Source organism: Centroberyx affinis, unplaced genomic scaffold (genome assembly GCF_046629955.1).
Source record: "Centroberyx affinis isolate AG114_WGS23_722 - 3 ecotype Tasmania unplaced genomic scaffold, CSIRO-AGI_Caff_v1 ptg001434l_1, whole genome shotgun sequence".
Classification (NCBI taxonomy): Eukaryota; Metazoa; Chordata; class Actinopteri; order Beryciformes; family Berycidae; genus Centroberyx; species Centroberyx affinis.
In genome coordinates this window covers 33,387-51,275 of record NW_027279909.1, presented here as the reverse complement: position 1 = coordinate 51,275, position 17,889 = coordinate 33,387, and the positions used below count along the sequence as shown (strand labels likewise).

The 17,889-nt window shown below is 44.5% G+C and overlaps 1 protein-coding gene across 1 annotated transcript in view; it reads left to right on the top strand.

Moving 5' to 3' along the window:
• Window positions 1-16,185, top strand: part of tet1 (tet methylcytosine dioxygenase 1) — a 30,731-nt gene extending 14,546 nt beyond the window's left edge. The window contains exons 2-11 of the mRNA XM_071526610.1: window positions 6,492-8,775; window positions 9,362-9,452; window positions 10,240-10,333; window positions 10,579-10,787; window positions 10,899-11,049; window positions 11,482-11,571; window positions 11,730-11,867; window positions 11,995-12,171; window positions 12,298-12,442; window positions 12,702-16,185. Coding sequence (XP_071382711.1) covers window positions 6,492-8,775; window positions 9,362-9,452; window positions 10,240-10,333; window positions 10,579-10,787; window positions 10,899-11,049; window positions 11,482-11,571; window positions 11,730-11,867; window positions 11,995-12,171; window positions 12,298-12,442; window positions 12,702-13,783 — 4,461 coding nt within the window. The 3' untranslated portion in view covers window positions 13,784-16,185. The remainder of the gene's footprint in view (window positions 1-6,491; window positions 8,776-9,361; window positions 9,453-10,239; window positions 10,334-10,578; window positions 10,788-10,898; window positions 11,050-11,481; window positions 11,572-11,729; window positions 11,868-11,994; window positions 12,172-12,297; window positions 12,443-12,701) is intronic.
• The last annotated feature ends 1,704 nt before the right edge of the window (window positions 16,186-17,889 follow it).

Below are 17,889 nucleotides of genomic sequence, written 5' to 3'. Positions count from 1 at the left end.
CTGCTGTAGCAGCACTTTGCTACAGCGGCTCACAGTCGCCCTAGTCATGATACCCGGGAGCTTGCCCTACACTCGGCTACTGTAGCCAGCTATTCTTTTGAGGCTGAAGGAAGCAAAGCAAGATGGCCACCAATACCTTTTAGGGATATGCTGCCTAAACTGGAGGGGCTTCCTCCGAGGACAGACAAGGTAAAGGCAGCTGGAGCATTCACCCTGGGGTCTATTGTCTAGCTGCAGATGGGTCAGCTACAGTACGGCTCATCTAGAGGTTATCCTCTGCTGTCTCTCCCTCAGCTATCCTGGGTTTATCTGTGCTGGAGCGCTTTATTTGGAAGCTGATGTTATTGTTCCTACTGAATCACTGAGGACCTGGGTTTCTGTTTGTGTTTGGCTTGTCTTTTCCAGGTGGGTTACAAGGACGTGGCCAAATCAGCAACAAAGAGGACAGTTTCCACGGTAACAGACACCCCTCTCCTTTTTACCCCTTGCATGTCTTTTTTAGCCGTTGCGGTGTATGAAGAGCCCTTGTGCTTCCCCTTTTCTTTTCTTGCAGTGTTTTGGACAGCCATATTTCTGCACCTGCTGTTTTCTGACTGGTTAGCAGAGAAGTGGAGTGCTGGGTCGTAACTTGTAATTTGGCAGGCTTTACTTGTTTGGCTGCAGTTGTAATGGTATTATTATTGTGCAGTTAGTAGAAAAGGTCCTCCTGTTACTGATGCAGTCTCAATCTGTATAATTTTATAGTTGATTGAGCTCCGATTCACGCTGGGGTACTGGGAGCTTTGTGGGCATGTAGCAGTTTTAGTAGTTCTTCCAAGTTTATTAGGTTTATTGCCAATTATAAAGCCCACTTTGTCACTGTCTTCTGTTTAATGCAGCTCGTTTAGTGTGTCGACTGTGTGATGTTGACTTCAGAGCAGACAGGAAAAGTACGCTCTATGAATGAGGCTCACACAATACTCACACATGTTCAGAGAAACACACACAAAACACGTACACACTCAGCCAGGAAGGAAGCATGCTTTTTCATGGTTTTATCTTAAGAGCACCACTCCGCGTTGTGAGATAGAGATCCTAACGGCGGCTGATTTCTGCGTGGCCACGAGGAACACGGTTGAAAGTTACTCAGGATTTAGCCTATGTGTTTTTTTCTGGGATATGAGTGCGTTTTTTGTGTTGGTATAGGCTAAGCTGTTAGACAAAACCTCAACAATGAATCTGCAATGAATGTGGAGCGACCTGTTTTATGTTGGAGTGGTTCCGTTGAAGTCAAGTCAAGAGTTCGAATTCAGGTGTGTATGTATGTGTAAGGTGTGTGTGTGTGTGTGTGTGTGTGGTGTTGAGTTAAGGATGTATATTCCCTCCTTGGAACTTCCTTGGAAACCCATCTCTCTGGAGAGGGTTGTTAGGATTCAAGCGGCAGTCACACTTGTGTTGCTAGGGTAGGTCTCTGAATGTGTGTGTGTGTGTGTGTGTGTGTGTGTAGGCGTGTGAAGCACTTACCCTTCAGCTACTGTAGCCTATTTTCTGTTGGTCTTTATGGCTTTGACATGAGCAGGAGGTGTGTTTGTGTGTGTGTGTGTTTGAAAAGAGTGAGAGAGAAGGGACTGTGTGCTCACCAAAGAAAGATTTTGTCAGTACCATGAAGTCCAGTGTGAGTCATTTAGATGCCCTGAGGCAGACACAGCAGCCCAGCACAAAGACACAGCCCTAACACATCACAGACCCTGCCTCTCCAGAGACCCAGTGGCAAAATGAGCGCACATGATTCGGCATTCACATCCTGCATCAGGCTCTTCGTTATCACAAGGCTAAATGTATCAGAATTAAGAACAGATGCTATACTTTGATGTCAGCTTTGGATCTTAAACACTTAGATGTACAAATGTACACACATTTGTACATCTAAGTGTTTAAGATCCAAAGCTCACCAGAACACAAACAGACACGCACACACAGACACACACATGCATATACACACGTGTCTGGTGCAGTGCTGGAAACCAGGCAGCGCTGCTTTGTCATTGAAAGCAGGTTATTGTGACAGACACACTGCCTTTTTCCCCTCTCTCTTTGCTCCCCATATCTTTCCCTCTTTCTCTCTCTCTCTCATTTGAACATCGGGGTGGCCCATTTCCACATGCTGTGTGGAGTGGGTATCACAGCCAGTTGCAGCAGCAGCTTAGGTATTGCCTCAGCCTGCGCTCCAACAATCTGTTGCATCAGCGGTGTGATTCACGTAGTAAGGCAGATTCCCGACAGCAGTGGAGAGTGGAGTGGAGTGTGGGGGAGAAAGTGAAATGGATTATAGAGGGATAAGGAATAGCACATCAGTGAAAAGACATGGTGATGAAGCAGCTCCAGCATATTAACCAGGTCTTTGATACAGTTAGTCCCAACATTTTATCAATCATACACAGCTCTCTAGCCACTGGTACTTTCTCTTCCATTTAGACACACACAATAGTTCAGCCTTGTATGTATCTTGTATTTCAAGCAGGGTCCATGTTGTTGTTTGTTGGTATATTTTTTGTATTCCCGTGGATAACCGGCCAACTGTAGATGATGTGAGGTCATGTCAAGATAGCGCAGCTATAATGGACTTTGATATCAGAAAAATATTCAGCTATCTAAAACATCTACAGTGAATGTCAGGTTTTGATGTCAGTCCCTCAGAATCAAAGAGCAAGAGCTTCTTTGTAGACTTTTGCACTGATGTTCAACAATCATACAGTGAGAAATCCATCGTAGAAAAGGCAGAGATACCAATTTCCACAAAATGTTAGATTTTGACTCTCACTTTTCCTTGACACTATCGCTATTGCTCTCTCTCCACCTTCACATGGGGCTCACAGCTGAATGCAACAAGTTCACGCGCATTTTTTGGAGGTTGTTGAAAACTCATTCTGATAAACGCTGGCAATCACTGACTGAAATAGACGAGGCAGGCTGAGGGCAAGAGGGTACACCAAAAAAGTAAATTACAAAACTTCTAGAATGCATTGAACATCAGAGATTGATGATATATAACACAGTGAGAGTATCCAAGGGTGGATAAAAGAGTCTTTATCCATCAGCGCCCAATGTACTGTATATAAATCAATCTCTGAAGTGTTATCAAAAGATCTTGAGAAAGTATATTTTAGCCCACTGATATTGTTTTTAAACAACACCATTTTTGAAGAATTTCGATCTGGTATTAGAGCCTTACACAGCACAGAGACAGCCCTCGTTAAAGTAACTAACAGCCTTCGTTTTAACAGCAGATGTAGGAGATTACTCAATTTTAATCCTCTTAGACCTCAGTGTGGCCTTCAATATCATTGATCTTCCAACTTTAAAGTCACATTGAAATGAAAATTTGCATTTTTAGCTCATTCTAACTATCATACCATATACCTATTTGACAATTTATGACAAAAAAAGGCAAAAAAATATTTTCTTGTATTTTAATAAAAAATTCCAACCAATAAAACCATCACAGATTTTTTGACAATTCCGCCCCTGCACCCCTCCCATCAAATAAAACTGCCCTTCTCTCGCTAACTGATATCTTATTGTTTTACACTTTTGAATGTCCCGCCCTAATATCCTATTTCAACAGGAAATGCCCGGTTATTTGCTGCATGTCCTCCCCTCTCTCTCTCCCATACCTTCCTGTCTCTCTCTCACACTATCTCTGTCAATAAAGCATAACAATGCCTAAAATAAATCTTAGAAAAAAGGAAATGCATCACATTAAGGAACCAAGATGCCCTCAAAATGTGGTTTAATTGTGACTTTCCTCAGCGACCATCACACGTGGGGTGCCACAGGGCTCAATTCTTGGTCCAGTCCTTTTTTCAATACATGCTCCTCTTTGGCAATTGACACTCAAAACCACTATCTCCATGATATCAAATGCTGGATGTCTCTTTTTACAACTTATGACAGCATATATGAAATTGTTTTATCTGGTCCTCCCAGCTCCAGAAGCAGGATTCAAATCAAACTGTCTGCCTACATTAAATCAGTAGCAGAAACTTGGGGGTGGTTTTCAACAACAGTCTGACTTCTGAGGATTGTGTTAAGAAGGTAATAGAAGATGGAACTTTCAGATGAGAAATATATAAAAAATCAAGGCACTTTTATCCTCAGACGATTTTTAGGTCATTCATGCTTTCATATTGTATTGTTTAGATTATTGTAACTTCCTTTACATCTGCCTCAGTCAAAGGTCAAACTCTCATCTTCAGCTTGGACAGAATACAGCAGCTAGGATTTTAACTGGTGCTAAAGGAAGAGCCCATATCACCCCAATTTTAGCATCTTTACACTGGTTGCCAGTCAGTTTTAGATCTGATTGTAAGATTTACTTATCTCTTTTAAAGCTCAGCTCAGCAAGCACCTTAGCTGTTTTGCCAACCTTTAACCCCCTATGAACCCGAGCGCAGCCTGAGGTCTGGTTCCTCTGTTGGTTTCTCAGTCTAGACTCAAGACCAGACTGGGCTTTTGGCATCAAGGCCCTTAGACGGTGCAACAACCCGCCTGAGGAATACTAGCTAAATCAGTATCTTATTTCTTATTTCATTTGGCCCTTGTTTTATTTATTTTTATTCCAGTTCTGGTATTTCTGGTATTTCTGTTTTTATGTGAAACTTTGAACACTTTGCATGTTCTGGTTTTAGATAAATGTTATAAAATGTTTATTAGTGATAGTATTAGTATTATAATGCAGCAATGTAGCTCAACTGAAGTCTAATGGAAAGAGAGAGAGAACAAAGTTGAGCAGAGAGTCTTCCACTGTAATTGAGACTCAAGTGTTCTGTGTTTGGTGTGTTGGTTTCGAGGAGTCTGGTTTTGTACTGAAGTATTGATGCTGCTTAATCTCGATGTGCCGGCTTGGATGTAGCACGGCGTCTAGCTCTCCTGCTGGGGAGTGTGCTGTAAAATGCATAACGACAGTGGTAGTGGTGGTGGAGGTGGAGTTTAATGGGAGTTCAAATGAGGTAAACACAGTGATGAAGAAGCTGTCAGCCACCTATCTCCAGCCCTGCCTGCAGTTATTCTAGTTCATTAGTGTGAAAACAGGAGTGTCTCATTCACACACACATACACACATAAATACACAAACACACACTCATGCAGTACACACACAACTCACACAAATGCACACACCCTCTGGCTTCTGCAAATGAGTTTTAGATCCTTTTGTCAGCTGAGTCTTGGCACACTACACAGTGTTTTTATCTTTGCCACGCTGCAACATTTTTTTAATCAGTCTTCCACCGCTACAGGCCAGACCATTAGTTTTGAATGTGTTGCCAGGTTAAATCATAAAATAAGAAGCGACTTGGACTTAAATTGATCACATGCTCACTCAGGACGACGAAAAATAAAACTAGGAGGGCTTTTGTGTACTCAGTAGTAGAACGTCTGTATGTAGGCTAGACTTCTATTAGGTTAGCCTTGGGGTTAGTGCTCTTATTGGTTTATCATGCAGCATGTAAACTAAACTAGTTAGAAACACTGCAGTAGGAAAAAAAAAGACGTTCCTCGCAGCACCAGGTGGCTAGCCCTGATAAATTGCTTTTCTCTCTCGATTTCTCCCCAAAATATACACTCTCCATCTGAACTTCCATCTCTGATTCATTCCCTCACTCCCTCATATCAGCTGATCCCAAGACCTCTAAACTTTTTTCATTCTTCCTTGCTTATGGAGCGATGGCTATGATTCTCTGTCCCAAGACGACATTGTGGGTCTATGGTAGTGTACTCAGTGTGGCCTTTGAGGGTGGGGGATCAATATGTCAATACTGGACCTTTGGATGGCTGTAGCTCTGCTGGCAGTCAGTTTCTGTTGTAGCTGAAGGGTCAAGCTCTGCTGTGGCTCTGCTATATCTGGATAACAACTCTGTTGGGTTAATCACTCACTTAACAATGCACATGGGTTAACATGGCAGGGCAACTGCACGAATTACCACGTGCTTGCGTACACACACATGCACACCCAGGCACACACCCACAAACTCATACATACTCACAAACACAGATACCCACACACAACATGTAGGCTAGATGCCCTCAGTGACCCTCCGGCAGTGACGCAACCATGAACTGTGCGTGACTCCAAATGTTTACTCTTTGGCTCTCAGCTACCTGTGGGGCTACGGCTCTCGACGCTCCGCAGCTCAGGCAGGAATGTAGTCCTGATTGAAGCCTCTTCCGTGAACTAACATAGTTAAACATTTTATTAGCTCTGTTTAGAGAACGGTTTCTGCAAGATTTATAGAAAGCAGATTCTTTGTTTTCATACGCCATAATATTTTCCACAGTCTTGTTAGTGGCTGCGCTGGAACACATGCTCGTGGCATGCTGGGAGGCAATCTGTTGTGCTGTGTGCCGTGACTGTTTAGAACACGCTGAATCACTGTATTCTGCCAGCGATGGTTGAGTCACATCTCTCTTTTTGTTTCTTTCTTCCCCTCTCTCTCTCTCTCTCTCTGTCTCAGGTGGTTCCAGAAAGTGGTTCGGTAAATGGCAGAGGCAAGGCACAGATGGACGACACCCATACGGCAGCGGAGGAGGATGAGGGGGAGGAAGGCCACATACCTCACACACACTCTCCACCCATCACCCACTCGCTCACCCACAACCTGGCCTCAGACCAAGGTGGACGGCCAGCACTTATCAAGAGAGAGCCCGGGCTGGAGCAGACCAGCAATGCACTTCACCAACACTCATGCTCTTCTGTGACTTTCCAGAATGGTTCTATTGAGAACCTGACAAAACCTAACGGTGCTAATATGACTGCTGGATCACACTCTGATCTGAGGTCCCAATATCAAAGGACTACGATGGTGTTAGAGCCTCAAAGGAGCATAATAGCTACAGTCCCTAAAGGCAGCTCTGAGAATGGACCCGAGGCTCCTCCGGATGACTTGTCAGTTCCACTAAAGAAGATCAAGCTGGAGGAGCCGTGGGTGTGGACCACTGAGCAGGCCACCGCACAGCTGGGTGGTGAAGATGAGGTCTGCGAGGACCCGCTGTCCACGCTGGCTGCCGTGGTGTGTCTCTCCATCACCGAGAGGAAGGGGCTGGAGGAGAAACTTTTCAGCTCACGCTCTCCCATTCTTCGCTCCTTCAAAACAGAGCCACCAGACTTTCACTCTGTCAAAACAGAGCCAGAGGACTTGAAGAGTGACTTGTGTCAGAAAAACACTCCTGTCATCCTGCAAAAGACTGTCCAGCCGATCAAAAGTGAACCTCCTCCAAGTGTCTCGCTACCGAGTGTGCAGTCTTTGGTGGAGCAGAGGAATCTTAGTTTTGATCAGGCTATCGCTATCGAGGCCTTGACTCAACTGGCAGCTATACCTCAACATACCCCAGGGTCCATCAAAGTGGAAAGTAAGGGTGAACATCCTGTTTCTGTTACTGCCCCGCGTACAACCTCTAATATAAACACACCCCTGCAGGAGACCAAACCCACAGCAGCTATCCGCTATAACAAAGTCTCGGTCATCAGCTCACCACTACACCAGACGTCAGTCATACGCCCTCCTGTGGCCAGACAAGGGAATGTTATCCAGTGCTCCCGGGGGCCTGGCTCTACTGCAAAGCTGTCTCTACAGGACCTCTTAGAGGCCAGCTCAGACGGGGCACCCTACCGCAGGGCAGAGCAGAGCTTTGGTTCTCACATTGTCAAGTCAGAATGCAGCTACAAACACCCCAATGACATGGAGAAGAAGTTCAGTAAAGATCCTGAGAGGCTGTTTGGGGAGGACAGAGAGAGGATTGTCGGTAAAATGAGGAGGAACAGAGATGAGGAGGAGGTGGCTGCTCAGCTGGCAGACCTGGCCTTCATCATCCAGTCCCGCCACAGCCAGCAGTCAGAGAACAACCCTCCCAAAGGAACGCCCGTGTCAGCCATCAAATACAACTACAACTCCCAGCTACCCCCTAATCATAAAAAGACCATTGTGAAGAAAACAAAAACCACCCCCTCCAAACCTAGGAAGAAGAAAAGCGAAGGACTAGAGGAGGGAATCAACCGCAGGACCCCCCTCTCAAAACGCACGCCCAACGGCAAGACGCCCCACAGGAGCAGAGGCCAAAAGATTCTCCCCCAGGGGAAAACAGCGCTCCACCACAAGAGGAACCTGTTTCTGCCCCAGGCCCAGATTGACATGAAGAGATACCTGGCTGAGGCTCAGGAGGAAAGGAGGCAACTCCTGTACCACAGCATCACACACAATCCAGCCCACTTAGGGCTGCAGACTCAGAGCTACAACACTGCTCAGTACCCAAGGATCAACCACATTCGTGGTCAAGAAAACCAACTGTGGTCCCTTTCAAACGGTCCGCTCCACCACCACAATCCATGCAATGGTCACTCTCCAGGACCAGGACAGGAGTGTGAAAGGCGTTTGTTGTCTCAGGTAACGCAGCCCTGTGGTGGGCTGCAGCACGGTGCTGATCCACACACCAGCCCAGCCAACCCCGGCCTTCTCAGCCACATCGCTGGCTTCCATGGTCTGGCCAACGGCTTCTCGGGGGCTCGGCAGTCCCCTCCTCCAAGCCAGCAGGGCTACTACAAGCTGGAGAGGTCAGGACCTGTCACTGTCTTGTCCACGTCTACTGATGGGGATCTGGACCACTCCGAGGAGTCAACTCCAACCAAGAACGGCGTCAACAGCTTTCTGGAGTCTCCTATGAGTTTTCTGGACACCCCAACCAAGAACTTGCTCAACACACCCTCCAAAAAACTGGCTGATCTTCCCTCCTGTCAGTGCATGGGTGAGTCATAGCTGCTTAACCAGTGTTGTTTTTGTTTTTAAAAAACATTCAGTGATTGATTTTTTCTTTGCTGATATGAACTGGACTTTGAAAACTACCACTTTCAAAGCATTACAAGGCCAGAGTTTCTGCTTATTACCGAAACACTAATGGTAATAACATTGGATGGTATTTTACTCCACTTTGTGACTGAATCTGACCTGAAAGTTTGCTTTTGAGTGAGTAACACTGCCAAGTTCTCTGCCTTGACACTGACTCTCATTCTGTCTTTCTCTCTCTCTCACACACACACACATAGGCAGACACAGATACACCAACACACATAATTACTGTATACACCACATTTACATTTTAGGCATTTAGCTGACACTCTTATCCAGAGTGTCTTACAAATAGTGTGCAGTTAGTTAATGCTGCTACTCAAAGACATATCAGCAGGGCATCTGATCACAGGAATCAAACCTGTGGCCTTCTGGTTATGAAACTGGTCTATGAAACCCCTAGGTCATCATGCTGCTTGAAGGACAAGTATATAATCAGTGAAGTTGCTGCATTACCAAATAGGTCATTTGTGTTTTTTCCACAGAGCAAATCAGTGAGAAGGAGGAAGGCCCGTACTATACTCACCTAGGGGCGGGACCCAGTGTCGCTGCAGTGAGGGAGTTGATGGAGAACAGGTAGAGTGACTGCTACTGTTTATGCTGTGTGTCTGTTTATGTGTGTGTGTGTGTGTGTGTGTGTGTGTTTACTACCAACTATGCTGAGAGTCTGGTAGTCAACAACAGGCCTAGTGGAATGGGGTGGGGTTATGGCCAAAGAGTCTGTCATTAAAAGGAAACAACGCTGAGCTAGCTGTATACACATACACACGTGCACCCACTGACTCAACCATACATGTGCACACACACACAAACACACACACACAGACACACACACTCACACAGCAAGTTGAAACAGGAAACCCCTAGGGCTGAGACGAGGGGCCCATCAACCTAGACGACAACCAGTTTAAAACAACTTGATGTTTACGGTTCCTCTCATAGCCACACTTAACTGATCAAAATATATTTACATTCTACAGTGAATGTATTTTTCACTGAGGGTATTTTTCAAAGGCTTTTTAATCAAAGCATTTCTGTATTTAGCTCACATGTTAGAAGTCTTGTGCACACATGCAGCGCTTGCCAGTGCTGACTCTGATTTTCACAGTAAAATGAAATTATATGTGTGTTGAACACTGTGGACTGCTGTGCTGTGCTGTGTTTACATTGATTGATTACTGCAGTCTGTGCATTTTATTGGTTGCAGGTGTTGGCTCAAATGTTTGATTTGTTAATGCTGCAGGGTTTGTGTGTTGTCAGTTGTCCTCAGGTATAGGTAGTAATGCAACATTGTCTCATGTGTCATATGGCGTACAGTGCAGATTTTTTATGAATGCTCATCCTATGTGTGTTGTGTGTACAGGTATGGTGCTAAAGGGAATGCAGTAAGGGTGGAAGTTGTTGTGTACACTGGGAAAGAAGGCAAGAGCTCCCAGGGGTGTCCAATAGCTAAATGGGTAAGTGTCTGGTGTTAGTTTTCATGTTAGTATCTTGTCCTGAATATAGTTTTCCTGTTAGTATCTTGTCCTGAATATAGTTTTCCTGTTAGTATCTTGTCCTGAATATGTCCATAGTCTGTTGATGTGAAAACATCTGCTTCTCATACATGTTATAAACCGTGTTTCTTGTTTTTGTTTTTGCTTCTTGTTTTTGTTTGTGTGTGTGTGTGTGTATGTGTGTGTTTGTGTGTATCATCTGCCAGGTGGTCCGGCGCGGCAGTGAGGAGGAGAAGCTGCTGTGTCTGGTGCGGCACCGGGCAGGGCACCACTGTGAGAGCGCCGTGGTAGTTATCCTCATTCTGGCATGGGAGGGAATCCCACGGCCCGTGGCGGACCGCCTCTACCAGGAGCTCACAGAGACGCTCTGTAAATACGGCTCCCCCACCAGCCGCCGCTGCGCCCTCAACGAAGAGTGAGTGTCTGCTCAGGGATTTGCTTTGCGTTGACCCTACTGTAACCTGGATAAGATCTGTCTCACGTTCCTCCTCCTCTTCATCTTCCTCCCCCCACTCTTTCTCCACAGTCGTACGTGCGCATGCCAGGGTTTGGACCCGGACACCTGTGGGGCTTCATTTTCCTTCGGCTGCTCCTGGAGTATGTACTTCAACGGCTGTAAGTTCGCCCGCAGCAAAGTGCCCCGCAAGTTCCGCCTGCTCGGAGACTACCCAGAGGAGGTGAGCGGGTGGTCATCTTTCACAAATCCTAGTAGAAATCATCCTTTAGAATCTCAAATAATTCGTGTAGTATGTTAGAAATGTGAGATGACACAATATTGAGTGTATAAACAATGTGATGGCTTCTCCTTCCTTATCCTTATCTTATGGGTTGGAGCTCTTGCAAATCTGCATACATTCAATAGGTAGGGCTTCAGTGTTTATTGCAGTTTGCATCGGCATGTTTCACTGTAGCTCTGCACTTTCAGATATAATATAGGTGGTGGTTCAGATTTTGGCCAAACAGTTGCCTCCCAGTGGCAAATGTTGGTTATGACAATTACAGCTGTAGGCGTAAGAACTCTAATTCAAGTGAAATGTCTTGAGGTTTTTAATATCCAACTATGTTTTTTACCCCTCATCTTTAATTTGAGCATTATTTCTTCTGTTCAGGAGGAGAAGCTGGAGAGCAACCTTCAGAATCTCGCCACTGACCTTGCACCGGTCTACAAGAGACTGGCTCCTGAGGCCTTCCAAAACCAGGTATGACACATTAAACAGCTGCCACACTGACCTCTCAAAGTTACTATCTCCCCTATGGCCTTTTTGGCATTTTTCTGTTTTATCCATTGCTTCATTCCTGCAATCTATTCATTAAAAAAAAACTATTGTGAGTAGAAAAACTCTCACTTTTTGTCCAGGTGGAACAGGAGGAGGGAGGGAGCGACTGCAGGCTGGGCTGGAGGGAGGGACGTCCTTTTTCTGGGGTCACAGCCTGTGTGGATTTCTGTGCTCATGCTCACAAGGATACTCACAACATGAATAACGGCAGTACTGTGGTAAGCCATGCAGTCTGCTTTTATATCATGTGACTGAACGCTCCCTCACCGTGTTTCAGAGGATATTGGCTCTGGATATGACCTACCGTTTGGTTGACTTGGACATTTCGTCTATGTCCATTCGCAGGTTTGCACTTTAACCAAGGAAGATAACCGGGCCGTGCGTAACATACCAGAGGATGAGCAGCTCCATGTTCTGCCCCTTTACAAGATCTCTGACAGAGACGAGTTTGGCCACGTTGAAGGCCAATGGGCCAAGATCCAAACTGGGGCTCTACAGGTCCTGTCTGCCTTCCCCCGAGAGGTGGGTTTGTAGAGAGAAAAGCAGCTTTTAGTATTTATGTAAATGCTATTATACTGGTTTTCTTATTCAGAAATTATAGATATGTCTCACAATTGAAATAAATTATCAATTTTGTGTAATCATAAGGTGCGTCTGCTGGCTGAGCCAGTGAAATCAGCCCGTAAGAGGAGGCAAGAAGCCCGTTTGAAGGCCCAAGCAGAGAGGCTGGAGAAGAAGCTGGGGCTGACCCCCCTCACTCCTGGGAAAGTCAAGAGTGAGACTCCCAACAAAGGTGGGAAAACCAAGTTACTGGTTGCATTGATGTTTGGCTGTTTTAATACGTAATAAAGGTCAAAATGGATGTTTTTTGTTTGTTTTTTATTGGCTTATGAATAAAATCATGCACAGTAGATTTGTCTTTCTGCTTGCCTTATATAAATGTTTGAGAACATTTATATAAGGCAAGCAGAAGCTGATGTATTTTGTGTGTTTGTTTGTGAATTTAGGCTTCAAAACCACTTCTGCAGAGCAGTCTCCCACGTTCAAAACAGAGCCACAGGCCTACTACAGCTCTTACCGACTACCGCCCAGACCTGCCAGTGATGGGAGGTATCAACCAGAGCGGAACCAAGCCAGCACTTACAGCCCGAGCACCAGCAGCTACCCCACTCCAGGTGCGGGGGTCACCCCAGGGAGGGAGGCCGTCTCCCCCAGCCACCCTGGCCTGCCTGGCCTCCAGTACAGACATAATGGCTCAGCTCTCAATTATAAGACAATGAGCGATGCCATGAATGGTTACTCTCCAGGGTCCGGTGACCAGAGTGTTCCCAAAAGCCAGTTTGTGGACCCGTCAGATCGTATACCTCCCCATAATGCCCTTAGCGACTACCCCCACACGTTCAAAACTGAACCCAGCGAGATGCACTGCTCTTCTCTGCGCAGACCCTCCCCCAGCGAGAGCGCTCCTCCCCCCTCCTCCTCCTTCTCCCCTCTACCTACCTCCGAGGGCCTCTACAGCAGGCTCAACGGACTCCACAGGGGTTCGGGGGAGGTCGGGACAGAGGTCAGGGGTCACGGCCTCGCGCCTCTCTCGTCTCTCCCCCTGCCCCCGCAGACGCCCCCTTTCGAACCGGAGGAGGTTAAGCAGGAAGAGGTGTGGTCGGACAGCGAACACAACTTCCTGGACAATGACATCGGCGGAGTTGCCGTGGCGCCGTCGCATGGCTCCATCCTGATAGAGTGCGCCCGGCGGGAGCTGCACGCCACCACCCCGATCCTCAGGCCCAACCGCAGCCACCCCACCCGCATCTCCCTGGTCTTCTACCAGCACAAGTCCCTGAACGAGCCGGGCCACGGCATGGCTATGTGGGACGCCAAAATGGCCAAGCGGGACCGGGAGAGGGAAGAGGAGGCCGAGAGACTAGAGATGGAGGAAAGCCAAGGAATGGGGAAGAGGGGGAAAGGAGCTGGAGGTGTGGAGCTGGAGGGGGATGAAGCGGAGGAGGCGGAGGAGACGAGGAGGATCTTGAAAGTTCCTACCCGTCAAGCATGGACTCTTCCACGGGACGGCGTCATCACCGTGTCCCCTTATGCTCTTACCCAAGTCACGGGCCCCTACAATCGCTGGACTTAGTCAATGTGTTACACACACACACACACACAACATACATGCACACACACACACACACACACACACACAGAAAACTCCTACACCCTGTGCTTCTGCCTTACCTCAATTCAAACTTCTACTCTCATTTTTATATGTCATTTTCATTGTGCTTTTCTAATATCTGTTTATTCACTTTGTCTTTCTTCATCTCTGCCTTCGAAGTGATGAGGAAGACCAAAGTTTGTGGGCTTTTTAACTGTGAGTTTTCGGTGTTGGTTTTTATTGTAAAGAGATGGTGCTTTGAAGCATTTAAAAGACATTTTTAAACTGGTTTTATATACATGATTAAGAACAAAAAAGATGTGATTATTTATTCTGATCATAACAATTTCTATTTAATTTCTGGTGTAAGCCTGTTTACTGCAAGATTTCTATGTTAACCTGCATTATGTGTTGGCGCTCAGAATTTATGTTGTACAGTAGGTCTATGCTCTTTATTTCAGCCAATGGTTCTCTTTTCATAAGATGAATTTTATTGGCTTACACATTGGTGCCATTCTCACTGTAACCTTCGTTAAGAAAACACGTGACATCACATAATGTAGAAAACAAGACTAATATAGTGCATACATTTACTACAGATTATGTCACATGTAGCATTTTGCTTTTCCTTCTGCTGCCTCTGAATCCTATTGGCAGTTGATGAAGGAAATGCACTTCTTTTCGTTTGTTTTTTTGTTTGTTTTCTATAAGTCTGGATGGTTTGTCTTTTATTCACAGATATGTATGGCATATTAAGAAGCACTTTTTTATTTTCCAAAACCTAACTTGAAAAAGGTCCCAATCCATAGGCCTACGTATGTATGTACAGACAGAGATATATATGACAGTTGGGCGTGAAACCTCTTTTCTTTTACAGTATTTCTGCATTTACCTGATTTCTATTCTTTAATTTGATTGAGCTACAATTAAAGAACATGGCATACATATCTAATGAAATTCAGTCTCGTTCAATACTTAGCATAATGAGGAATCATGAAATGCTGCAACAACAAAGTGCTTATTATTGCCGGCACTTAATTTATGTTCACTTTCTGGAAATTAATTCAAAGTGTTTAAAATATCTGTTTTCACGGGGCACAAGTGAAGATCATAGGATTCAAATGTTTTCAAAAATTCTGACTTACTGTACATTTTAATGGTGCTAATGAGACCTCTGTTTTTTACAGAAATCACAATGTGTCATCTATCTCAACAGAATATTGCCAGTATTGTTGTATCTCCATGCTCTGGATATGAACACGCGACTATGTTAGTGAATGCTAAACTAACTAAACTATTTCCTCTTTGCCTCCTCTCTGCTTTTGGTGGAAAACCACTCATATACAGCAGTCAGATCCCACTCAGACGATATCCTAAGATAGGTTTCGGGGTGCTCAGTCCTTGTGAAGACTTTGTTTACAGATTGCTTTTTTACAGGGTCTGAATAAGGCAAACAGGGTTGGTGTCAACTCTTGGTGAATCAGGATTTTTTTATTACCCTTGAAAGAAAAGCTATAGACATTTAAGAACGTTTTAACATACACTATACAGAAGTTGAACTGGTACTCACCCTAACACTGGTGGCACAACATTTTCTGTGAGAAATGTTTTGGTCTTTTAAATACTTTGACTTCCTTTTGGTGCTAATAGGACAAGATGTCAAGGTGCATTCACTGACTCAACCTGGTTATATACTGCAAGGTGATGGCATGGTGCTCTTTGCATACTCAGCACACACTGATCTGCTATATGATTCCATACAAAGGTAGTTTAGGCATTTCTTTGCATCCTTACTAGGCTGACACCAAACTGCAACGCATTGGTATCCTGTATCCTGAATCATTTGTCGCAAATACAAATAAAACGTGAATTATCGCAAACATGTCCATCTAGAGTTGAAAAGTCTTCCACTGATAACCAAACTCACCAACCATTCTCAAATGGCTGTAATTTGGGAAAATGTGTACAACACACAGTCACCACACACACACATAATGCAATGAATGTAAACAGTTTCAAGTCATCTTTAGGTAGGATGTTTTGAACGTCACATTCTATTTGATTTACTGAGAATTTCTCAGTCCACGTCACGCAACTACATTGAAAGTCTTTGTATCAACGAGGAACTAACAAGCACCAGCATTCAAAAATCTGAGGTTTTTATTAGTAGAAAAATGTGTAAATATGTATGTGAACCAGATTGTTTTTACTGTACTGTTAATGGTGTGTAGACAATGGATGATCTTGCTTATTTTGAAACTGAATTACTGTATGTTGCTGAAAGTATATCCATTTTAGACTTGAGAAGAGACTAAATTTAGCATTCCTTTTATGGATGGCTGATCTCTTTCGGGATTGTGAAATAAAGTCATATTTATATTTTGGACCTGATCATGATTTTCTCTATTCTTTGCTGTTGGTGTGTGTGTGCGTGTGTGTGTGTGTCTGTGTGTGTGTGTGTGCGTGCATGTGCAAGTGTGCATGCATGAGTGTGTGCAAGCCTGCATGTGTTCACCAAGATGTGGTGACTCAGTAATGAGACCATGAATTAGCTTATTAATATTATAGCTCACTTCATACACTTCAATACAGACAATGGGTTGGGCATGTTATAGTAGCCTAATTATCCTCTGATAAGAACTGATGTGTCATTTTTATAAAAAAGAAGTAGTATCTACGTATATTTATCAGGGCGAAGTGAACACACTTTTCATCTGGGTCCCATTTGACTCGTCTTCTATAGGTTCTGTCTTCACCTCTGGCCACACATGGAGGTGGTTTACTGAATTTGCCTGAGCAGCATATGACTCATTGCTATTGAAGTTCAACTCAGTTGTTTAGACTTTGTCCTCTTAATGTTTGGGTGTGAATCACTGCTTGTTTTGGTACAATTAGTCTCCAGAACTGATAAAATGACATTTTTTCTTTCCAGTGACATTGATGATGTGTTTAAAAGAAAATAAATAAAAAACTTAAAAAAACAAAAACATTGTCCCTTGCCAATAACTCGCTGAGATGACTAACTTAGCAGTTCCCAAGTGGTGTGGACTCAAGTTTTTGGCCAAGTGTAAAGAAAATTAACAACATCAAACAAAGTTAGTTCAGTTACATCCTTTAAGTTTAGCTAAATCATCATACTATAAAGCAAGGAATCTCTGTCTGTATGTGCGTCTTTTGCATATCTCGAGAACCGTTCGTCCGATGTACTTCACACTTGGCGGGTGTATTGCTGGGGACCCAAGGACGTGCAGTGTCGGATTGGACACGCGACACGTTCAATATTAATAAACTTTGAATAAACAAGCGAACAGCGCTCTGTGCAGCAGTGGGGCCCAAAGCAAGCGACTGATAGCCTACGCCTGTTTTGAACGGGCACTGCACTAGTCTCCTTAAATTGGTAATTATTGCTTCAAATTGAACAAAGTGTGGGCCTTTTCTCGATCACAACTGCTTGTAGGATCACATTAAGCTTAATTGAACTTTGAAGAATTTGTTATTTGGTGTGTGGTGGATAATTGTGTCTTGCTAAATTGTGCCAGGCACTCTATTGACAACAATTCAAAAAGATAAATATGGGAGAAGGGTATATGGGTCTATGAGGGTCTATGAGTTGAAACTCCAACAATTTCAATTTCAGTACAGTTTTCATTCACTGTTGTCGTTTTAGAAATAATGTTACAGTTCTGTTCTGGTGAAAAGCTATTCACAGAACTGTGGAGTTAAAAAGGAATGGCTGAGGAGATCACTTCCTCATTAAGTGAGGCTGTGCTTGCCCGGAGGCAGTGTATTCTAGAATACTGAATTTAGGTTTTCAGATTTGATTGGACCACACTGGGAGTTGTGGTGCTTGTACCATGAGCCCAATCTGTGAAGAGCAGAGTTTGCAGTCAAGTCCTGGCAACAATGATGTTCCAGGAAGTGATTCACATAAACAAAACTGCCAAAGCCATAGTGAGGGTTCAGGAAAAATACAAGCACAGTCACCGTGACTTTCAGAGCTACTGTAGCTACTTTAGAGGTGCTGAGAACATCAGGACATCTTCATGGCCTTTGTTAACCTGAAGCCCTTTGGCACTGTGAGCAGGGAG